The sequence below is a fragment of the Grampus griseus genome (assembly GCF_964374135.1).
Source record: "Grampus griseus genome assembly, chromosome: 11".
Classification (NCBI taxonomy): Eukaryota; Metazoa; Chordata; class Mammalia; order Artiodactyla; family Delphinidae; genus Grampus; species Grampus griseus.
The window spans coordinates 81,557,548-81,584,074 of NC_139005.1; the positions used below are offsets into that span (position 1 = coordinate 81,557,548).

The 26,527-nt window shown below is 34.8% G+C and overlaps 1 protein-coding gene across 1 annotated transcript in view; it reads right to left on the reverse strand.

Annotated features, from left to right (window-relative positions):
- The window catches only part of BLTP3B (bridge-like lipid transfer protein family member 3B), a 105,183-nt gene that overhangs the window by 20,064 nt on the left and 58,592 nt on the right, over positions 1–26,527 (reverse strand). Inside the window, 7 exon segments of the mRNA XM_082666396.1 lie at positions 7,039–7,189; positions 7,866–8,008; positions 11,844–12,019; positions 12,343–13,841; positions 15,297–15,490; positions 23,096–23,237; positions 25,943–26,061. Coding sequence (XP_082522522.1) covers positions 7,039–7,189; positions 7,866–8,008; positions 11,844–12,019; positions 12,343–13,841; positions 15,297–15,490; positions 23,096–23,237; positions 25,943–26,061 — 2,424 coding nt within the window.

A 26,527-nucleotide genomic window follows, 5' to 3' on the forward strand; every position in this document is an offset into this window, starting at 1 on the left:
GTCATAAAAGGGGAAATCGACAGTAACACATTCATAGTAGGGGACATTAACACCCCACTTTCACCAATGGACAGATCATCCAAAATGAAAATAAATAAGGAAACACAAGCTTTAAATGATACATTAAACAAGATGGACTTAATTGATATTTATAGGACTTTCCATCCAAAAACAACAGAATACACATTTTTCTCAAGTGCTCATGGAACATTCTCCAGGATAGACCATATCCTGGGTCACAAGTCAAGCCTTGGTAAATTTAAGAAAATTGAAATTGCATCAGGTATCTTTTCCGACCACAACGCTATGAGACTAGATATCAATCACAGGAAAAGATCTGTAAAAAATACAAACACATGGAGGCTAAACAATACACTACTCAATAATGAAGTGATCACTGAAGAAATCAAAGAGGAAATCAAAACATACCTAGAAACAAATGACAATGGAGACACGACGGCCCAAAACTATGGGATGCAGCAAAAGCATTTCTAAGAGGGAAGTTTATAGCAATACAATCCTACCTTAAGAAACAGGAAACATCTCGAATAAACAACCTAACCTTGCACCTAAAGCAATAAGAGAAAGAACAAAAAACCCTCAAAGTTAGCAGAAGGAAAGAAATCATAAATATCAGATCAGAAATAAATGAAAAAGAAATGAAGGAAACGATAGCAAAGATCAATAAAACTAAAAGCTCGTTATTTGAGAAGATAAACAAAATTGATAAACCACCAGCCAGACTCATCAAGAAAAAAAGGGAGAAGACTCAAATCAATAGAATTAGAAATGAAAAAGGAGAAGTAACAACTAACACTGCAGAAATACAAAGGATCATGAGAGATTACTACAAGCAACCCTATGCCAATAAAATGGACAACCTGGAAGAAATGGACGAATTCTTAGAAATGCGCAACCTGCCAAGACTGAACCAGGAAGAAACAGAAAATATGAACAGACCAATCACAAGCACTGAAATTGAGACTGTGATTAAAAATCTTCCAAGAAACAAAAGCCCAGGACCAGATGGCTTCACAGGCGAATTCTATCAAACATTTAGAGAAGAGCTAACACCTATCCTTCTCAAACTCTTCCAAAATATAGCAGAGGGAGGAACACTCCCAAACTCATTCTACGAGGCCACCATCACCCTGATACCAAAACCAGACAAGGATGTCACAAAGAATGAAAACTACAGGCCAATATCACTGATGAACATAGATGCAGAAATCCTCAACAAAATATTAGCAAACAGAATCCAACAGCACATTAAAAGGATCATACATCATGATCAAGTGGGGTTTATTCCAGGAATGTAAGTATTCTTCAATATACGCAAATCAATCAATGTGATACACCATATTAACAAATGGAAGGAGAAAAACCATATGGTCATCTCAATAGATGCAGAGAAAGCTTTCGACAAAATTCAACACCCGTTTATGATAAAAACCCTCCAGAATGTAGGCATAGAGGGAACTTTCCTCAACATAATAAAGGCCATATATGACAAACCCACAGCCAACATCATCCTCAATGGTTCAAAACTGAAAGAATTTTCACTAAGATCAGGAACAAGACAAGGTTGCCCACTCTCACCACTCTTATTCAATATAGTTTTGGAAGTTTTAGCCACAGCAATCAGAGAAGAAAAGGAAAGAAAAGGAACCCAAATCGGAAAAGAAGAAGTAAAGCTGTCACTGTTTGCAGATGACATGATACTATACATAGAGCATCCTAAAGATGCCACCAGAAAACTACTAGAGCTAATCAATGAATTTGGTAAAGTAGCAGGATACAAAATTAATGCACAGAAATCTCTTGCATTACTATACACTACTGATGAATAATCTGAAAGTGAAATCAAGAATACATTCCCATTTACCACTGCAACAAAAAGAATACAATATCTAGGAATAAACCTACCTAAGGAGACAAAAGACCTGTATGCAGAAAATTATAAGACACTGATGAAAGAAATTAAAGATGATACAAACAGATGGAGAGATATACCATGTTCTTGGATTGGAAAAATTAACATTGTGAAAATGACTCTACTACCCAAAGCAATCTACAGATTCAATGCAATCCCTATCAAACTATCACTGGCAGTTTTCAAAGAACTAGAACAAAAAATTTCACAATTTGTATGGAAACACAAAAGAGCCCGAATAGCCAAAGCAGTCTTGAGAACGAAAAACGGAGCTGGAGGTATCAGGCTCCCTGACTTCAGACTATACTACAAAGCTACAGTAATCAAGACAATACGGTACTTGTACAAAAACAGAAATACAGATCAATGGAACAGGATAGAAAGCCCATAGATAAACCCACACACATATAGTCACCTTATCTTTGATAAAGGAGGCAGGAATGTACCGTGGAGCAAGGACAGCCTCTTCAATAAGTGGTGCTGGGAAAACTGGACAGGTACATATAAAAGTATGAGATTAGATCACTCCCTAACACCATACACAAAAATAAGCTCAAAATGGATTGAAGACCTAAATGTAAGGCCAGAAACTATCAAACTTCTGGAGGAAAACATAGGCAGAACACTCTATGACATAAATCACAGCAAGATCCTTTTTGACCCACCTCATAGAGAAATGGAAATAAAAAGAAAAATAAACAAATGGGACCTAATGAAACTGCAAAGCTTTTGTACAGCAAGGGAAACCATAAACAAGACCAAAATACAATCCTCAGAATGGAGAAAATATTTGCAAATGAAGCAATTGACAAAGAATTAATCTCCAAAATTTACAAGAAGCAGCTCATGCAGCTCAATAACAAAAAAACAAACAACCGAATCCAAAAATGGGCAGAAGACCTAAATAGACATTTCTCCAAAGAAGATATACAGACTGCCAACAAACACATGAAAGAATGCTCAACATCATTAATCATTACAGAAATGCAAATCAAAACTACAATGAGATATGATCTTACACCAGTAAGAATGGCCATCATCAAAAAATCTAGAAACAATAAATGCTGGAGAGGGTGTGGAGAAAAGGGAACACTCTTGCACTGCTGGTGGCAATGTGAATTGGTACAGCCACTATGGAGAACAGTATGGAGGTTCCTTAAAAAACTACAAATAGAAGTACCATATGACCCAGCAATCCCACTACTGGGCATATACCCTGAGAAAACCATAATTCAAAAAGAGTCATGTACCAAAATGTTCATTGTAGCTCTATGAACAATAGCCAGGAGATGGAAACAACCTATGTGTCCATCATCAGATGAATGGATAAAGAAGATGTGGCACATATATACAATAGAATATTACTGAGCCATAAAAAGAAATGAAATTGAGTTATTTGTAATGAGGTGGATGGACCTAGAGTCTGTCATACAGAGTGAAGTAAGTCAGAAAGAGAAAGACAAATACCGTATGCTAACACATATATATGGAATTTAAGAAAAAATAAATGTCATGAAGAACCTAGGGGTAAGACAGGAATAAAGGCACAGACGTAGTGGAGAATTGAAGACACGGGGAGGGGGAAGGGTAAGCTGTGACAAAGTGAGAGAGTGGCATGGACATATATACACTACCAAACGTAAAATAGATAGCTAGAGGGAAGCAGCCACATAGTACAGGGAGATCAGCTCGGTGCTTTGTGAGTACCTAGAGGGGTGGGATAGGGAAGGTGGGAGGGAGGGAGAGGAAGAGGGAAGAGATATGGGAACATATGTATATGTATAACTAATTCACTTTGTTATAAGGCAGAAACTAACACACCATTGTAAAGCAATTATACTCCAATAAAGATGTAAAAAATAAAGAAAAAAAATAAGTAGGGAATGGAAAAGTAAAGACAAGTAGTAAGATTATTAACTTAAAATACATTATTTAAATTTCTGTGCCAAAGGTAGACCAAAAATAACTTCCTAGCAGCAAAAAGAAAAATACGATCAGTTTCACACACAATTCATAGAATCCGTGAGTTAAAAACAAACTGTTCTGGAAAGGTGAAGCTGCTTCAGTTATTGAGGGTCCAAGTTATCTGTCCCATGGGCCCTCATAAGAAGACTTCATTTATCAAATTCATGATAGAAAGATGTTTAATTTTCCTCAGTATGCGTGTGAATACTCTAGTCTTACAGAAGTGAAATGTATATATATTTATGAAGGGGAGAAAGGTGCAAGAAATTAAAGCTACTTATATTTATGCAGCACGGATAGATCTCTACATGCAACATAAAGTGGAGAGTTGTTTTTAAAACTTTTATTTCAGGTAAAAATTGATATTTAATTAATGTTAGCACTATTTATTAACAATTCAAAATAAATAAATGGTATAGATACTAGAAAAGATTAAAAATACTCCTAGGGAATTCCCTGGTGGTCCACGTGGGACTTAGATGCCAAAAAAAAAAAAAAAGACACCCAAAGAATTCTTTTAACAATTAAGAACTCGATATTCTAATTTTTTTAAATAGAAGGTAAAAGAAATGGTCACAAACTCATCATGGTTAGTGTTTTTTCCTGTACCAAGAAAAATAAGAGTTAACTAACTTGTCTACTTAATACTAAGAGCAACTGAAAACAAACAACTTGGTAAATGTGATTTTATTTTGCCTTTTATCTATCTGTATATCTATATAAGTCTATCTACACACAAGCATACACACACACACACATACACACTACTCACTCCAGGGAGCTGAGAGCCATAAATAATTTCAAATGAAAAAGAGTGTTTAGAACAGAGGTAAAACAAAACAAAATTCTCGTTAGTCAAAAATCACTCCTGCTTATTATCTTTTATGCCATGAAACTTACATTAAGGTCTTCCTATTAAAGGAATCCAAAGTCCACCCATTACAGAAAAACAAACAAAAGCAAAAACAACTTTGCAATTTTTTTTCTTTTTTTTGTGGTACGCGGGCCTCTACTGCTGTGGCCTCTCCCGTTGCGGAACACAGGCTCCGGACGCGCAGGCCCAGCGGCCATGGCTCACGGGCCCAGCCGCTCCGCGGCATGTGGGATCCTCCCAGACCGGGGCACAAACCCGCGTCCCCTGCATCGGCAGGCGGACTCTCCACCACTGCGCCACCAGGGAAGCCCCAACTTTGCAATTTTAACTGTTCATGTCAGAGTGACAGTGTATATAAACTGTAGATCAAATACAATCTTTGTTCATATGGCTTACTAATGTTTTAAATGTTCAAGCTATTTTTTTCTCCTTTTCCCTTTATTCCCTTTCCCTTTCCTTTCCTTTCTTTCTTGTTATTTTGTTTATTTTTAAACAACCAAGACAGCTGTGAAAAAATAAGGTATTAGACAGCACTGACTGTATACCCCATACATATAAGGCATTTCAAAATGATTTCTGCAGTCAGGAACAACATGAAACAAAGTAATAAGTGGGCCATGGTAATAAGTGGGCTATAAGAAGGAGTAAAAAACTGTGCAAAAAAGTGTTTGTGTTGGGTATAGAATAGGGTCTAGCTTTGGAAATTTTATGTTCAATCTTTTTTTGTTGATTTTTCATTGACTACAAAACCTTTCCAACTATATACTTATCTTCCTCCATTTTGTATGCTATTGGGATTTACACTTGCTAATATGAAATTCTTGAATTTTTTTTTTAGGAGATACATTGTAAACTGCAAGGCCTACACACAGAAAAAAGCCAGGAGCCAATTTTTTTCTATGATGCTAGTTTATAGACAAATTACTTGCAATTCCCAGGATGTGAGGTGATAGCATACTTATTTGATATCATGCAGGACTATATGTATTTCAACATGTTATATATCAGATATAGCATTCTGTGTATATAGCAAAGAAAAATATTCCAGCTCAGTGATTTTTTAATAGAACATTGTCATTTAAATTTCTTAGTATAACTATTTTAATAAATTCATTTCTTTAAATAACTGAAAACCGTGAGTGATAATTCCACGTAAAGTTTGAGAAAGGGCTGGTTTAATGTGGTATTCCTCGTCATACACTGTATATTTTGTTGCTTATATCCCTCTATGTCTAAGTGAATGTGTTGATCTTAGAATGAAAAACCACAAGAACAGGATACGTGATTTTACCAAATATCAAGTAACATGCCAGACTCAGAAAATGTTTGCTTATAAGCAAGATAATAGAATACAAAAATTGACACTCATTCTAGTGTGGAACTAACTTTGACCTTTTAGGATTACTTTATCACTCTTTTTTTTTTTTTTTTTTTGCGGTATGCGGGCCTCTCACTGTTGTGGCCTCTCCTGTTGCGGAGCACAGGCTCCGGACGCGCAGGCTCAGCGGCCATGGCTCACGGGCCCAGCCACTCCACGGCATGTGGGATCTTCCCAGACCGGGGCACGAACCCGTGTCCCCTGCGTCGGCAGGCGGAATTCCAACCACGTCGCCGCCAGGGAAGCCCCTATCACTCTTTTAATATAGAAAAGATTTTAGTTTTCTCAGACCTATCATCTCAAAGAATGGGACAACTGAAAAAGTAAAAGATGGAACTTAACAGCAGAAACAAAGATAAATGAGGAAGTACCTCTTCAACAGGTTATGTTTCTAATAACTTAAAGTACTTTATTGAAATATGGTAATCTAAAAGAACAAATCTCTTGCATTATTATAAATAAATGTCATTTTCTGTGAATGCATTTATATCAAAGACAGAATTGCTGATAAATCATATGGGTAAAAACAAAACAAGTTTAGGCTTTCTTGGTGGCACAGTGGTTAGGAATCTACCTGCCAATGCAGGGGACACAGGTTCAAGCCCTGGTCCAGGAAGATCCCACATGTCGCGGAGCAACTAAGTCCGTGCTCCACTACTGAGCCTACAAGCCACAACGACTGAAGCCCGCATACCTAGAGCCCGTGCTCCACAACAAGAAGCCACCGCAACGAGAAGCCCGCGCACCGCAACAAAGAGCAGCCCCCTCTCGCCACATTTAGAGAAAGCCCCCACGCAGCAACAAAGACTCAACTCAGCCAAAAATTAATTAATTAATTAATTTTTAAAAATTAAATTAAAAAAAGTTTAAATCACGTTAAAGTCTTACCTACTGGACGATTACAAAGGTAATGCCGTAGACTGATATTGCCTAACTGATCTGGTGTCACTTGGTCTACTTGAAGACAGATTTCCATATCTTCCCCTCGGATGTCAATTTCTCCATTAACACCAATAATTTTAAACACCACAACTGACATCTAAGAAGGATTGCATAAATAATATTAGTATACCAAATAATTTAAAACAAAATTTAGGAAATAACAAAGGAAACTACTATAACCTCTAAAAATACAACTGTGACTTAATAAACCAAAAATATATTTGTGATCAACAGAAAGCAGTTATTGCACTACAGTGATAAACTTCCACTTCCTTTCTTCCTACTTAGTCAAGAGAATATTTTTAGGTCACAAAGATTAATTATATGACATTTCTGAGTGAAATTATTTTCACTCAATGCTGAACTTATTTTCTAAGTCATCCATAAGAATATTTCACTGGGCGAAGATGGCTTAAAATAAACCAGTAACATTTCTTTTGTAGACAGCCCCTCATAAGGACTGACCACCATCTTTACTATCAAACTTTCTCAAAGTGTATTTAAATTGAACTAAGATCAAAACATAAAGAACTGAAAAAAGAAACATAGAACCTTCCCTCCTCAATACAAAAAAAAAAAAATTAGAAAAGTGAAATTCAGAAAAAAATGATTCAGTAAGAGCAAAGGAAAAATTTCAAGAGTAGAAAGAGCAAAGTAAATCACCCACAATCTAAGTCAATTCATTTTACATATTAGTGTCTTTAAATGTGTACATATTGGATATGAGATAAAGTTGGTGGCATTTCTCTTCATAGAATGTCTCAAAAGATTACCAGGTCGTCATGATTTTCTTGAGCACCCTCTGAATTTGTACTGATGGCATCTGGAGAGGTTTCACCATAATTCTGTAGGTTTTCACTGGCATTTGCCCGATCTGCTGGGCTCTGGTAATTTGTAGTTGAGTTCTTTTTAATACCTGAAATAATACAGAAATAATTAAATTAAATTAAAATCAGTTTACACATGGTCCAACAATGTTACATTTATCTAACCGAAACAGATTATTTCTTCAACACTTTCTCAAGCACAACCATGTTTAAAAGACAATAAGCAAAGAAAAATTAAACTGTGGTTAGTTAGCAAATAATAAGAAATAACTTTCCACAATAAAACGTTAGAGACACTAAACCCTAAACTTAGACAGTATGAAAAGAAATCTACCACAGCCGACCACAATCTGTGTTCTTCCCATTGCAGGTGTGGTGCTGGCATTACTAGCAGGTTCCTGGTCAGCCAGCTTTGCCTCCTCTATTCTACCCAACATTCAGTGGTCCCAGTCTGACCACTTCATTTCCCTTTTCATTCCCCTTCATCTACATGAAGTTAATGCTACTATTGTCAATGTGATTGTTCTCCATCCTTATCGACCTGCCTTAATTTCTCAACATGCTATATTTCAATATTTCTCAAACTGTCTGTGGTAAAAGGCAATTTAAAAAAAATTTTGTGTCCATAACACATCAATACTTTAAAAAAATACTATAAAAATAACTATTGAAAATGAATCTAGAAAAATCAGAAGAACCAAAGACACAAAACAAAGCCTCAATTTTTTTTCACTTCAATCTTGCATGGATTCTGACTTTATATTTAAAAAAAGGCTAATAATTCTGAAAATGATTTCAAGGATTAATTCACTGAAGGATACAAGCAATCAAGTTACTCTTTCACTAAATCCTTTTGCTTAAGCGATAGTATTTTACAAAGCTTTACTTTGTTGCTGTTGTTGTTGTTAGAAACATCTTTGTTATGTCTTCATAACACTTCAGTGCATGAATTATAAAATGAGTATCACTTCCATTCACTGAAAGAACACTCTGCTGAATGCAGATTCCAAGTAGCTGGTTAAAAATTTCTTTCTTTTCAGATGTACATTATAATTTGATATCTGTATACACTACAAAGTGATCACCACCAAAAGTCTAGTTTACCATCCATAACCATACAATTGATCCCCTTCATCCATTCTGACCATTCTCCTACTCCCTTACCCTCTGGTAACCACCAATCTGTTTTCTGTATCTATAAGCCTGGTTTTGTTCTGTTTTCATTTGGGATTTTAAAAAATATATCTCACATATGAGTGACATCATATAGTATTTGTCTTTCTTTGTAATAATTTTTTATTATTATATTTACTACTATATAATTAGGTTCTAACCCAGTGCCTGACAAAACAGTAGGTGCTCAATAAATTATTTATTGAATGGATGAATAAAATGATTTTTAGGGCCAGGGAAAATGCATAAATACAATTGTGGTATGAGGAGATAATAAACTCCCATTTCACAGGGAATTCCTAACATTGCCAGAGGTTAAGATTTCACAGATAAAATAATATTTAAGCTAAAGTAAACAGAAAGAAAAAAGAACACTCTAGGCACAGGTACAAAGGCTAAAGAAGTTTGTCATAGTGAAGAGATTGACAGAAAGACTGAAATATACTATAGTATAATTAAAGTGTAGTAAGCACGTGGGAAAACAGCAGAAAAGGTAAGCTGGGGCCATATCACATGGAGCAACTGTCAGTAATGTTAAGTTTTTTAAACTTAATAGCCTTATAGTTGTTAGAAGTTATCAGGACTAAAATGGAAATTGACATGATAGTATATACATTTTTAAAAGAATATTCTGCCTGTGGAATGAAGTATGAACAAGAAATTGACAAGAAGAGAACTGGGGAGACTAGTTAGAAGCCTGTGGTGGAGTGGTACTCCAGCTACACATTTGTTCGTTTATAAATATGCATGTATATTCAAAAATATGTACTCACAATATACCTATGTATGTGTATGTGTATGTGTATATGTATGTGTGCATTAGTGTGCATATGTATAAACATGAATGTATATAAAAACACACAGAAAAAGGTCTGGAATTATGTCAATATATACCAAAAGTCAATGGTAGTTACTTCCGGAATGGGGAATGGTATCAGGGCAGAGTAAGGGTGGTATTAAAGTGATATTCTAGATATCCCCATGACATCTGATTTTTTTTTAAAGAGAAAGTATTCATATATTTCTTGTAAAATTAAAACAAAACAAAAGAGAACTCAGAAAAAACAAGTCTTTTCCCAATGAAAATCAATTCCTTTGACAGAAAATTATTACAGTTCAGGAGAATAACGAATGTACAGTCACATACCGTCTAAGTGTTACACATAAAATGAATGCCCTTGTATTTTTCAAGATCCTAAAATCAGCCTACTGCTGGAATCTATTCTAAGACAGTTATTAGAAATGAAGACAAAAATTTATGAACAATGATATAATTATAGCATTTTATAGCTGTGAAAAAACTATAAACAATCTAAACATCCAGTATCAGGGAAACAATTAAAAGGTGAGGGTACATTCTTATGACAAGTTAATATAGACAAGTGATAAAAAGCAGGTTGAAAAACCATATATGTGATGTAATACCAAATATACATATATGTGAATACATACATATATATATATATATATATACATTTATAAGATAAATTATAATCGATAGCTCTAGATTGTGGGACTTTTGGGTTATTTTATTTTCCAAACTGTAGTTGTTTATATTTTCCAAGTTCTCCACATTGAGTGGTAGTCACTTTTATTAATTATTTAATTTTCAGAAATAAGAAGAAAATCACTGATGCTTTTTACGAGTAAGTAGAGATATTTTCTAGAGGAACTGTTTTTGAAGCATCATTTGATCACAAAACAGAAATCCTCTATTAAAGTAGAATTTTAAGCCATAAGGGGGCAAGGGAACTAGGCAATAGAGCTATCTGTGAATCTAGAATAGATTTTTTGACCCATACCAGTAACTTGTCTACATTTAACTGGTAAAGTATGCTGGAAAGGGGTTTGCTATGAATTGCCTATAAAAGTGTTGGGTTAAGGCTTTTAGTTTACATATAGTAATCATTTCCCAAGTCTGGGGTACTAGCATAGCATACTGGTTGGTTAAAAACTGAGGTTCCTGAGTCAGACTAGCTGAGTTCCAAATCTGCCTCTATTACTTCCTGACTGTATATTCATTTCTCTAAGCTTCAGTTTCTAAAGCTATGAGCCTTTCCTTACCTAAGCTGTTTTCAACTACATCAATAGGTTTATTACTCTTCATATACAAAGTAATTCACATTTGCCTCTGGTCTCTTATGCTTTAGGGTCTGTGGCAACTATTCTCTGGCTATGGTCCATGGTTTTATTCCTGTTCACAAAGTCCCCAATGCCTTAGTGATGGGGATACATCTAATACTAAGTCATTCCTAGTGGTCTGTACTAGGGCATTAGTTGCTTCTGAATAAAATAGGGGAACCATGTAGTTCCATCATACACTATCATGTATGAAAGAGAATTCTGGTTATGGGAATCAACAGATCCAGTCTGGAAAAATTCCAGTCATAGGACCACATAGTTGAGAATTCATCATGCAAATTAAGCCTACCTAATCAAAATTCCAGATATAGGAGTCCCTGTGATAGAGGCTAGTAGAATTAATGTTGTCTGCTTTACAATCTAAATGACTGTATATAAATAATTGCTGGATGTCGTCCATAAAAAGGAAGGAGTATCTGGTCAAAAGAAGCAATGAAACAACCATTAGAAAGTTAGGTACAATGCTCTTTGTATTGTGCATGTATGTGTGTATAAATAAATAAGTCTTTTTGGGCTGTGATTGATTATTGAATATAAATTAAAAAACTTAAATACCACTTCTAAGATTTGTGTATATATAATATGAATTCTTAAACTGTATTGCTTTACCTTTTTCCAAAAATATATGACTATCACTTCCATCACTTTCTAACAACTGTTCTTCCAATATCATGCTGTCAAGTGAAATGGTGTCCAGTGAGGTTTGTGAGGGGCTTCTTCTCATGTTCTTGTAAGAAACAGAGAGTGGAGCCATGTTGGGTGGGCAACGTTCCTTAGGCTTTCTACTGTTAACAAACAAAATTATCAGAAAATCATCACATAAAAGGAAAAGAATTCTTTCTAAAGAATACTTCAAACAAAATAAATATATATTTATATAGTATACACAATTTTTAAAATTATATAAGCTTGAAGTATTTTCATATTTTGAAAACCCTACTCTTCCATGTGTTAACTCTAACAATGCCACATTTATCATGGTTTTCTGTCCAAAGCCAAAATATACTCATAAGTACATGCACATGCGTGTGTGCACGCACACACACACACACACACACACACAAATAAAACAAACCCCCCACCCCAAATTCTAACAGTCAGTTGTTACCTTAAAGATGACTGTGATGTAAGTTTTCTGACTGTGGGTGCTTCTTCTTTACTGATTTCCATGTTCTCAGAGAGTGAAACTGTTTCTGGAAGCAAATCTTCAGCTTTAAAGATTGACTCTATGGTTTCATTTCCTTTACTAGTTAAACTATTTGAAAGCATGTTCTGATTACCACCATTATCAACTGACAGGATACTTGAGTCTTCTCTGTAGTTTAAGACACTATTTGAATCTGTATAAGACGAATCCTTTTTGCCACTTGTTTCTGATCCAATTTCTCCTGAGCCACTTTTGCAAACAATTCCACTACTTTCATCTTCGCTTATTTTCCCTAAATTTTTATCTGATAAATAATCCACAAAAGAAATACCTTTCTGCAGATTTGTATCACTAGCTGATTTAAAAAGCAAAGAATCCTTCAAAGGGACATGGCTAAGGTCAATACTCATAGATCTGTTGTCTGACATATGATTAACAGTTACACTTCTAATTTGTTTTATACCACTATTAACTTGTTTTCTTTTTGAAGACAAAAATTCTCCACTTTCTGTAGGCAAATAATCAGGAACCACTGGACTCACACTTTCAGAAACAGGAGACTTAAGACTATTTGCTTTATCTACTGGATGAAGCAAAAGAGCCACTTCCGCACTTTTAAGTAAAATTCCAATGCAAATGGATGTCTGACTAGCTGGATTGCCAGTCACAGCTTCTACATCTTTCCTTAAATTCTCTGAAAGCAAAATAAGTGACTCATGGAGGAAAAGCAGGAGCAGGTACTGGTAGTGATTGATCTGCATACTGACATGTTTATGAATGTGAACCAGGACATGAATATCTGCATCTGATGATGAAGAGGAAAATCTTAAAAATGTATCTGAAGGTTTCTGACTACCATTTGTCAAGGGATCAGACTCTGTACTATAATACTCCTTCAAGAGCTTTTTCCGCTTCCATCGGCCAGTCAGATCACTAGACTCACTTTGTGAGGTATTTAGAGATATTTGATTACAAGTCTGCAGCAATTTTTGTGACAATGCATACCTTTTTGGTTGACAAATCCAGATGGAAAGAGGGAAAGAATCTACAAAATTTATTGGTCGTCCTTTTCCACTTTTCATCCCTTCATAATCTATCCAAAATTGAGAAAAGTACACAGCCCAAACATCCGTGGCAGCAGAAGTTTTAAGAGTGTATTTATTCAACTTAGGAGTAACATTTCCTTTATAAACTTCATGCAGTTTGGTATCTTGTTCATGAGCATGTCTCTGGAAGATTGGATGCAGAAGATTAAAACTGTCACCAGATTTGGGGAAACTGGTATATGTTTTACTGAAAAAATCACAATCTTTGAAGTCTTGAAACAAAGCTTCTAAATCAGAATGTCGACAGTTTGAACAGTATCTTGTATTTGTAGCAATCATTTCTGAACTCTGAATAGAAATTGCATGTGGTTGATCTTGATGACATTCAGATTTCATTTCAGAAGGAATGACCAACTAGAAGAGAAAAAACATTAATCTAGTCTGACTTACAAATCCATATATCTTGAAGATAAAATAATTAAGAGCATGACTTGGTTCAGGAATTCTTTTTGACATTTTGCCCCAAAACACTAATTTTCTATCTTGACATAAAATACTCTCCCTCCCAAAGCTTATTAAACCAAATGAAAAAGGCTTAAATGATTAACAACTAAGAAAACAACCAAAGGAAAAAGCCCAATAAATAATGAATAAAGTACATAACACACATATACATATTTGTAGACAATATATCACAAAATAAAAGGAACAAAACTGAATTAAATGCTTACTATGCCCTGAGTATATATACACCCTGAGTAAATAAGAAAGCACAAAGTTTGGAAGAGATAATTTTTTGATATGATATTTTAAATCCAAGCAATTTGGAGGATGACTAGATAAGTAAATGGAATGACTGGACAACTGTCATTAGAATCACTTTTCTGGGATAAAACTATTAATAAAATAAACTTAGGAGTATAGGTCAAACGATTTAGTAAAATTATTTTCTACAGATAATTAAGCCCAGTCCTCAAAATATTCACAACAAAGAGTTCAAACTGACTGGTTTTAAAACTCAAACTGCCCATATTCACAAAATGTAAAGATCATTATGTAATTGTTTTAAATTATAATTATAAATGTTATAAAATGTGTCTTTATATTGAATATTTTAAGGTCTTTGAAACGATCTTTAAAACATTTCTGCAATGCAACCGTTGAGTATTATTAATCTCATTTTACAGAGAAGAAATTAAGGGTATGTAAATTTAGGCTACCAGCAACAGAGCTAGAAAATGAAATATTCATCCATGCCCAAATCTTGCTCTATTTACTACACTATACTGTTTTTTTTTTTTTTTAGCTTCCTTCCTTTAAAGTTTAAATATCCATGGAATTCTGATTATCAACTACTTGGCTATAATAAAACACAACTTTATCTTTGGCATTACACAACTTTCTTTTATCTTTGGATATTAATAACAGAATAAATGTAACAAATAAAACCCAGATATAACTTAAAAGTGTCACTGTATTATTTACCCTTCTTAAAAAAATTTTAACAGATCCAGCAAGAAGTAGAAAAAAAAGATATTTAAATTTATTTCTACTGCTTACCTCCAAATGGATGAGCTCCAGTAAGAAGTAGAAAAAAAAAGACATTTAAATTTATTTCTACTGCTTACCTCTAAATGGATGAGCAGGGGGAAGAAAAGGAAGAAAAGTAGAGAAAGGGGTGGAGAAGGGTGGGGAAGCAGTCTCTTAAAGCTTCCATAATTGAAAACTGATATTAAAATTCAAATTTCAAAATCAAAATTAATATTGCAATGAAGTTGACTTATATTTGAGCACCCATCTTAAATCCTGGAAATAACTTTTCTTCTGTAAAAATGGTTTTGTTCTCACAGCCACTTGTTTATATGGTACCTTTAGCATTAAGCCATCAACTCGAATATCAACATGCTCATCAGATTTTGAATTGTCATTCAACTTGTACACAGCCATAAACTGATTAAGACTCTGTTTCAAATCCAACAGAAACTGATTTAACCATAGAATACTTCTTTCATCCACAGTAAACTGTAGTGCATTCAGCTGGCTATAAAGGTTGGGAGATGGAACTGTGGAGAAAAAAAATTTTTAAAGAGTTTTAATAAACTGATAGTTTTAAATCTTCCCTGAGAAAAGAAAATACATTTTAACCAAGTTTTATTCTTCTTAAATTAAGATTAAAAGATTTTGCAATGTTATTTACAAAATTAAAGTGATACTACATGTAGATGATAGCAAACACATTTGGAGAGACAGAAAACATCTTTCATTGCTTCACTAATGGAAAAATATGCAGTTTAAATGCAAATCAATTAAGAAAATGGTAACAGGTACATATAGATAACTACCTTAAATGTAAATAAATTAAATGCTCCAGACAAAAGACATAGACTGGCTGATTGGATACAAAAACAAGACCCGTATATATGCTGTCTACAAGAGACCCACTTCAGACTTAGGGACACATACTGACTGAAAGTGAGGGGATGGAAAAAGATATTCCATGCAAATGGAAATCAAAAGAAAGCTGGAGTAGGAATTCTCATATCAGACAAAACAGACTTTAAAATAAAGATTACAAGAGACAAAGAAGGACACTACATAATGATCAAGGGATCAATCCAAGAAGAAGATATAACAATTATAAATATTTATGCACCCAACATAGGAGCACCTCAAAACATAAGGCAAATGCTAACAGCCATAAAAGGGGAAATCAACAGTAACACAATCATAGTAGGGGACTGTAACAACCCACTTTCGCCAATGGACAGATCATCCAAAATGAAAATAAATAAGGAAACACAAGCTTTAAATGATACATTAAACAAGATGGACTTAATTGATATTTATAGGACATTCCATCCAAAACCAACAAAATTCACTTTCTTCTCAAGCACTCATGGAACATTCTCCAGGAGAGATCGTATCTTGGGTCACAAATCAAGCCTTCGTAAATTTAAGAAAATTGAAATCGTATCAAGTATCTTTCCTGATCACAACGCTATGAGACTAGATATAAATTACAGAAAAAATCTGCAAAAATACAAACACATGGAGGTTAAACAACACGCTACTAAATAGCCAAGAGATCACTGAAGACATCAAAGACAAAATCAAAAAATACCTTGAAACAAATGACAATGAAAACACGACAACCCAAAACCTATGAGATACAGCAAAAGCAGTTCTAAGAGGGAAGTTTATAGCAATACAATCCTACCTTAAGAAACAAGAAACATCTCAAATAAACAACCTAACCTTACACCTAAAGCAATTAGAGAAAGAAGAATAAAAAAACCCCAAAGTTAGCAGAAGGAAAGAAATGATAAAGATCAGATCAGAAATAAATGAAAAAGAAATGAAGGAAACAATAGCAAACAAAAATAAAACTAAAAGCTGGTTCTTCGAGAAGATAAATAAAATTGATAAACCATTAGCCAGACTCATCAAGAAAAAAAGGAAGAAGACTCAAATCAAAAGAATTAGAAATGAAAAAGGAGAAGTAACAACTGACACTGCAGAAATACAAAGGATCAGGAGAGATTACTACAAGCAACTATACACCAATAAAATGGACAACCTGGAAGAAATGGACAAATTCTTAGAAAAGCACAAACTTCTGAGACTGAACCAGGAAGAAATAGAAAATATAAACAGACCAATCACAAGCACTGAAATTGAAACTGTGATTAAAAATCTTCCAAGAAACAAAAGACCAGGACTAGATGGCTTCACAGGCGAATTCTATCAAACATTTAGAGAAGAGCTAACACCTATCCTTCTCGAACTCTTCCAAAGTATAGCAGAGGGAGGAATACTCCCAAACTCATTCTACAAGGCCACCATCACCCTGATACCAAAACCAGACAAAGACGTCACAAAGAAAGAAAACTACAGGCCAACATCACTGATGAACATAGATGCAAAAATCCTCAACAAAATACTAGCAAACAGAATCCAATGGCACATTAAAAGGATCACACACCAGGATCAAGTGGGGTTTATCCCAGTAATGCAAGAATTCTTCAATATATGCAAATCAATCAATGTGATACACCGTATTAACAAACTGAAGGAGAAAAACCATATGGTCATCTCAATAGAGGTAGAAAAAAGCTGTCAACAAAATTCAACACCAATTTATGATAAAAACTCTCCAGAAAGTAGGCATAGAGGGAACTTTCCTCAACATAATAAAGGCCATATATGACAAACCCACAGCCAACATCGTTCTCAATGGTGAAAAACTGAAACCATTTCCACTAATATCAGGAACAAGACAAGGTTGCCCACTCTCACCACTCTTATTCAATATAGTTTTGGAAGTTTTAGCCACAGCAATCAGAGAAGAAAAAGAAACAAAAGGAATCCAAATCAGAAAGAAGAAGTAAAGCTATCACTGTTTGCAGATGACATGATACTGTACATAGAGAATCCTAAAGATGCTACCAGAAAACTACTAGAGCTAATCAATGAATTTGGTAAAGTAGCAGGATACAAAATTAATGCACAGAAATCTCTTGCATTCCTACACACTAATGATGAAAAATCTGAAAGAGAAATTAAGGAAACACTCCCATTTACCACTGCAACAAAAAGAATAAAATACCTAGGAATAAAACTACCTAAGGCAACAAAAGACCTGTATGCAGAAAATTATAAGACACTGATGAAAGAAATTAAAGATGACACAAACAGATGGAGATATATACCATGTTCTAGGATTGGAAGAATCAACACTGTGAAAATGACTCTACTACCCAAAGCAATCTACAGATTCAATGCAATCCCTATCAAACTACCAAGGGCATTTTTCACAGAACTAGAACAAAACATGTCACAGTTTATATGGAAACACAAAAGACCCCGAATAGCCAAAGCAATCTTGAGAAAGAAAAATGGAGCTGGAGGAATCAGGCTCCCTGACTTCAGACTATACTACAAAGCTACAATAATCAAGACAGTATGGTACTGGCACAAAAACAGAAATACAGATCAATGGAACAGGATAGGAAGCCCAGAGATAAACCCACACACCTATAGTCACCTTATTTTTGATAAAGGAGGCAAGAGTATACAATGGAAAAAGACAACCTCTTCACTAAGTGGTGCTGGGACAACTGGACAGCTACATGTAAAAGAATGAAATTAGAACACTCCCTAACACCATACACAAAAATAAACTCAAAATGGATTAAAGAGCTAAATGTAAGGCCAGACTCTATAAAACTCTTAGAGGAAAACATAGGCAGAACACCCTATGACATAAATCACAGCAAGATCCTTTTTGACGCACCTCCCAGAGGAATGGAAATAAAAACAAAAATAAACAAATGGGAACTAATGAAACTTAAAAGGTTTTGTAGAGCAAAGGAAAACATAAACAAGACAAAAAGACAACCCTCAGAATGGGAGAGAAAATTGTAAATGAAGCAACAAAGGATTAATCTCCAAAATTTACAAGCAGCTCATGCAGCTCAATATCAAAAAAACAAACAGCCCAATTCAAAAATGCGCAGAAGGCCTAAACAGACATTTCTCCAAAGAAGATATACAGATTGCAAACAAACACATGAAAGGATGTTCACCATCACTAATCATTCGAGAAATGCAAATCAAAACTACAATGAGGTATCACCTCACACCAGTCAGAATGGCCATCATCAAAAAATCTACAAATAATAAATGCTGGAGAGGGTGTGGAGAAAAGGGAACCCTCTGGCACTGCTCGTGGGAATGTAAATTGATACAGCCGCTTTGGAGAACAGTATGGAGATTCCTTAAAAAACTAAAACTAGAACTACAATATGACCCAGCAATCCCACTACTGGGCATATACCCTGAGAAAACCATAATTCAAAAAGGGTCATGTATCACAATGTTCATCACAGCACTATTTACAATAGCCAGGACATGGAAGCAGCCTAAGTGACCATCGACAGATGAATGGATAAAGAAGATGTGGCACATATATACAATGGAATATTACTCAGCCATAAAAAGAAATGAAATTGAGTTATCTGTAGTGAGGTGGATGGACCTAGAGTCTGTCATACAGAGTGAAATAAGTCAGAAAGAGAAAAAGAAATACCATATGCTTACACATATATATGGAATCTAAAGAAAAAAAAGATTCTGAAGAACCTAGGGGCAGAACAGGAATAAAGATGCAGATGTAGAGAATGGACTTGAGGACACGGGGAGGGGGAAGGGTAAGCTGGGATGAAGTGAGAGAGTGGCATGGATATATATACACTACCAAATGTAAAACAGACGGCTAGTGGGAAGCAGCCGCATAGCACAGGGAGATCAGCTCAGTGCTCTGTGACCACCTAGAGGGGTGCGATAGAAAGGGTGGGAGGGAGACGCAAGAGGGAGGAGATATAGGGATATATGTATATGTATAGCTGATTCACTTTGTTATGCAGTAGAAAGTAACACACCATTGTAAGGCAATTGTACTCCAATAAAGATGTTAAAGAAAAAGTATGCAGGGCTTCTATGGTGGCGCAGTGGTTGAGAGTCCGCCTGCCGATGCAGGGGACATGGGTCCGTGCCCCGGTCCGGGAAGATCCCACATGTCATGGAGCGGCTGGGCCTGTGAGCCATGGCTGCTGAGCCTGCGTGTCCGGAGCCTGTGCTCCGCAATGGGAGAGGCCACAACAGTGAGAGGCCCACATACCGAAAAAAAAAAAATGTATACAGTTTAATCTAAAACTAACTGTATAAATAAGAGGTATTGTTTTGATTTCTTTTCCTATTGTTACAGTCAGCAAGAAGCAACCTTCAAAAACTTTCCCTTCTTGGGACTTCCCTGGTGGCGCACTGGTTAAGAATCTGACTGCCAATGCAGGGGACCCAGGTTCAATACCTGGTCTGGGAAGATCCCATGTGCCATGGAGCAACTAAGCCCGTGCACCACAACTACTGAGCCTGTGGTCTAGAGTCTGCGAGCCACAACTACTGAGCCCGTGTGCCGCAACTACTGAAGCCCACGCACCTAGATCCCGTGCTCTGCGACAAGAGAAGCCAACGCGATAAGAAGCCCTCACACTGCAACGAAGAGTAACCCCTGCTCGCCGCAACTAAAGAAAGCCCACGCACAGCAATGAAGACCCAATGCAGCCAAAAATAAATAAATAAATTTAAATGTATATATTTATATATATAAACAGAAACATCTTATTGGGATGTGGAGGTGCTTATCTCTGAGGATAGTAAGGAAGTGGGTTGCTGAAGCGATCATGTCAAGGGAAGAAAGTGGAGGGAATCTCAAATATAGATTGAGTGATGATGGCAGCCACAGAGAGAACTAGAGAGCAAATGTAGTCCAGGATAGAAGAACCCTGACTGCATATCCTGGGATGGAGGAAGAAACCTGCTACACTAAGCAGTAGAGAGATCTACCTGCAGTTTCTTACAGGGGTCTACTTATGAAATAGATTATTACATAGCTATTAAAGATATTTAAAATGAACTTGTAGAAACTAGGATCATTAAGGGAAAAGGACAGGATGTAAATCAAACATGTTAAAGAAACGCATACATTAAAAACAGGACTAACAACACTATACTTATTGTTATGGTCTGAAATGCATCCCCTCAAAATTGATATGCTGAAGTTCTAACCCCTAATACCTCAGAATGAGCTGTATTTGGAGATAGGGCTTTTAAAGAGGCAATTATGGTAAAAATGAGTTCATATGGGTGGGCTCTAGTCCAATATGACAGGTGCCATAAGAAGAGCTTAAAAAATGGATACACACAGAGGAAAGACCATGTGAGAAGACAGCCATCTACAAGCCAACGAAAGAGGTCTCTGAGGAAACAACCCTGTCAACACTCTGACCTAGAACTTCTAGCCTCCAAAACTGTGAGGAAATAAATTTGTTGTTTAAACCACCTAGTCTGTGGTATTTTATTATGGCAGCCTTAGCAAACTGATACACTTATGTTAGTAGAAGTTGTCTCTAAGTTGTAGGCTCACAGGCATTTTTTAAATTTTTGGCATTTTCTCTTTTTTTTTTAATATAATGAATGTATGTTACATTTACAATTATAAAAAAAGGTTATATATTTTTAAAGTTGGATCGCTTAACAGAAACACGAAATGTGAGGACTGAAAATGGATCCCTATACACAGGGATTCAGTATACTATGTTCTTTACTTTTATATCTGTTTGAAATTTTCCATAATAAAAAGTTGAAAACAGTTAAACGTAAGCAACCGATTTCACTCCTAGGTGGCTAAGATTTACATTGCTGGGAAGGAGTTTTATATTTTTATCAGAAAAAATCATATAGATTATAGAATGGGATTATAATTCCCTTGGTGCATGTTAACAAAACTGATAGAAATAAACCTAGATTAGAAGTCTGAAATCCTGGAAACTATAGGCTTTAGTCTGAAGAAAAGTTACTAGTTCAATGAATGAGACATTATTTAAGGAAAATAATTTGGGGGGTGGGTGTTGGAAACAATGGGATTATCCAATTACAGGTAAATAGTTGTGAATAACCTGGGGAGGCAGTGAAATATAGTTGGGGGGAAAGGGTAAGAAGAATTTTGATTTAGAAGACCTATACTTGAGTTTCAGCTGTGCCATTTTATTCTTCATAAAGGTGCTGAGCAAATGCCTTAACCTATTTTAATTTTCTCACTGTTCCAGTCAAGGAGGTAGAAGAGAAAACAAATTTGAAATACACAAAAGAATACTGAAAAGCATGAAGATGGTGAGGAGATTAGATACTAAAAGGTCATTACAAATGAGGATTAAAATGATAAAATAGTTTGACATCTCTTTCTCCAAAGTAATTTCTTTCTCCAAAGGATATCTTTTTTTTAATTTAACAACAAAGGCATGAGCATCAGAAATTCCCTTTGAAACTAAAAACCTATATTAAGTGAATATTAAACAAATGAGCTAAGTAGGTCAAAGAATCTGGAGTTCTACTTAAAAAAATTTTTTTTCCTCAAATAATATAACCTATTTCATTTAAACACTTTTTCTCAACTATAATTTTCAACCAAAATAATGAAAAAGGTACCACATAAACAAAGGTAAATTTTAGTTTGAAGAATTAGATGAACTGAGACAATAACAAAGAATACAAATGTATAATCATAAAGTAGCTTACAAATAAAAATTCATGTAATTCAATGTTTCTAACAAAAGACAGTGCCAAAAGTTGTCCAAGGTATACATTTGGGTATCAAAACCTAGCCTCCCAAATTCTCTATAACTAAAAGGCTGACTTCACTATTCATTTTTTAATGAAATAGAGTTTTATGTAGCTGAAATATAAATGAAGTTTTACTAAAAAAAAAAATGACCTTATTCTACAATAACCTAACTTTCATTCATTCTTTCATTTAACAACAACGACTAAGAACAAAAATGAGTCAAACCTCAGGGATAAAATGAAGCATGAATACTACATGGTTCCTGATAACAAGGATGCTACAAGCTAGTAAGGGAAAAGAACATATGAACAAATAATAAGTAAGTAAAAATGCTATACTAGAGTTATATACTAAACACAATGATTACAAGGGCAAAGAACAATGGACTTTTTTCTTTTTTCACATTTATAATACTTGAAAACTTAGCAAGAAAAAATCAACTTCCCAAGTAATGGACAAACAATACCAAAAAAGGAAACTCTCTTACTTGGAAAATCCTTTCCATCTGGATAGTAATATTCTGTGAATTCTATATAGACAGCTGACATTTCTTGTGGAAGATACAGGGATTTTTTATTGCAAGAAATCATACTTTTGGGGGAAGAACGACATTGTTCTGCTGTAGAGACCTGAAAAAATAATTAATTTTATTGAAGTAACACTAAACAAAGCCCTTTCCAAAGAATTTATGCAACATGGACAGTACTTCAAACTCTTAAAACTACTTCCAATAATTAATTAGTTAATTGCCAATGTAATCTTTATCATATATTTAATTTCATATTAAATTATTTTAAAATAATACCAATTAACTTATTCATAAAACTATAACCTCTTTGGATTCTTATTACAAAGTCAACTCTACAATTTTCTTTGCAAACTTACTACTTTGAGCCTTACAATAACAGACAGAATATTTCTGTAAGACAATACAAATAAGTGGCAGAGTCAGGACACAGATACAAGTCCTCAAGACTAGACTGCTTCCCAACTATGTACTTTATAATAGTTCTTTACCATAATTCATTATTATGAAAAATAATTATATACAGAATGTTAGTTTAGAATAACAGAAAAATTACAGAGACAGACAGTGGTGATGGTTGTACAACAATGTGAATATACTTAATGCCAATGAACTGTACACTTAAAAATGGTTAAAATGATAAATGTTATGTCATGTATATTTTACCACAATAAAAATTAATTTAAAATTAACAGTACACTATAAATGCTCCTGTCAAATAGTTTAAGCTCTTAAATTATTTTTCCAAAAAGACTATTAGTTTTAAGATTCATGTTACACATTTTTCACTCTCTGCCCAAAACAGCTAATTTATAATCACATCAAAAACTTGTATACGAATTTCTCCAAAGTTCAACCAATAGCATTTTATCAGTTTCACTTATTTATGCTTGTTTAGCAGACCCAGGGATATATCTCAATGTTATTTTTTTTCATTCATTCAACAAACATGTATACTTCTCATGTGAAGTGGAATGACTCTTCAATGTTTTACTTGTTTCCCCTTGTATAAATTGTTAATCAAACCTTTGATTATTTGTACAGTCTTCATAAATTTAAGTCAGTTCCTTACATTGTCTAATAAGAAGCTTTTCTCTGCATGCATGGAAACAAATTCTTTTCAACTCCAGAGTGTCAAGTTATTTTATGCAGTGGACAATAGCTTTTTTCCTTTTTCTTTTAATAGTTAAAAAGTTATTCAAATTGGGATGAACATACTATCTTATTTTCTTCCAGTTACTTTTGTTTGTTTTGTTCTGATGTATTCGTGTATGTCGGATTTCTTTATTGTATTTCATTCTCAATCATATGGGATTATGGGTGATTCCCCTTCCCCATTTCCATATGAATTTATTCAAATATAATGCATTATATAGAGAACATAAAGAAAGAAGCAATTGCACAATAAGAAAGTAACTCTTAAATCAGGGTATCTCAGAATTGGCACTATTGATATTTGGGGCCAGATAACTTTGTTATGGGGGCTGTCCAGTGCACTGTAGAATGTTCAGCAGCAACACTGATCTCTACCCACTAGACATCAGCAGCAACCCCCTCCAGCTGTGACAACAAAAATTGTCCTCAGACATTGCCAAATGTCCTCTGGAGGGCACAACTGGTCCCAGTTGAAAACTACTGAGTAAAATGAAACCTTTCCAGATAAAACTAAGTCTCAAAGACACAGACTTATCAAAATATACACACAATTCACAAATGATAATACATACTTGAAATCCTTTATTTAAAAAAAAAAAAAGGGTCATATTTTTACCGTGTTGGTCTCAAGGATTGTGATGTTAGACCATGTTGTACCGATTATAGCCTGAATAAGAATGTTAGTATAAATAGGACAGAGTTCTTAGCTATAAAATTATGTTCACAGTGTAGTCAATACTTAGTAGTTAATTAAGCAAATATCGTGTTCTAGTTTATTCCACTAAGACCTTTGTGAAATAAGGAATCTGGCCTACAAAGAGAGGTCTGGCCTTTGTCCCTACTCTTGGGAGGTAATTCTATTTTTTTTTTCATGTTTTCTTCTTAAATTTTTTTTTGGCCGCATTGCATGGCAAGTGGGATCTTAGTTCCCCGACCAGGGATCAAACCCACGCTCCCTGAAATGGAAGGCAGAGTCTTAACCACTGGACCCCTGGGAAAGTCCTGGGAGGTAATTCTAAAGTCTTGGAATTTCCTATTCATGGTAGACTCCTGAGACCACAACTGATAGTTTATGCTCACAAGATGACTCAGAATGGGACTGACCACACTTGATAGTCTTAGTAGTGTTTAAGACCACCTGTAGAGACTGAGTTCAACTACATGGGCAATATTTCATACATATTGTTACATGTTCATTCTTGGAGGCTAATGTGTCCTAGGGACAAGGAAATTCTGAATTTGGAGCCCTTTGAAACTCCACTCTGTGCTCTCTTCCTATGGCTGGTTTTAATTCGTAATCCTGCCTTGTAATAAATGTGCCTCTGAGTATAACTGATTACAGCGAGTTCTTTGAGTTTTTCTAGTAAATTCTCGAATCTGAGGGTAGTTTAGGGAAACCCCAGAAACTACAGTGGTGTCAGAAGTCTTGTGCAGACTTGGCAGTCTGGCAAACTGTGCCCTTAACCTCACAGTTTGCCTAATTCTGGGTAACCATATAAGTGAAAATTAATGAACTGTATTTTCTATTCTAATTTAGTCATTTCACAATACTGGTCAAGATGTTTTTAAATAAAATGGTGGCACTGGTTTATAAGAGTTGTTTGCAGGAGATACTAAAGGTGTTTATCAGAAGATTTAAGAAATAAAACATACCTGGTATATATTGAAATCTGCAAGTCTAACCACAACAGAACTAGACATTAACTTAACTTTGGATTGTTGAGGTAACACTGTAGGCGTTTTGGAAGTCCCTTTCAGAGTTGAGTCTTTCTCTGTGGGAAACAAAAATTCCTTTTAATTTATAGTAAAATTATTTTTACCAGTCACTCTTTTATTACTAAGACAGCTACTAGAAATATAGATGAACCCTAATTTCTCAAACAAGGTAACATATGTGGAAATACTTTATATATAAACTGATATAAGAACATAAGTTATTATGATGATTACTCTTTTATTTTGTGATAATTATTCTTTAAATGGGAATCATATCACATTGAAGAAACTCTCATACAATAACTTTTGGGTGGAATTCTTGTTAAAAAGAGAAATCTACCTGTCATTTAAGAGTTTGAAATATTCTACATGGGTATTACTTTTATTAGTCATATTAATTTATAAAGTGCTTTGATCTATAAGCCTATGATCCGAATGAGGTACAGGCTTTTTAGACATTAATTAAACACCATATTTATTTACAGAAAATACCATATGGTGAACATACACACACACTCACAC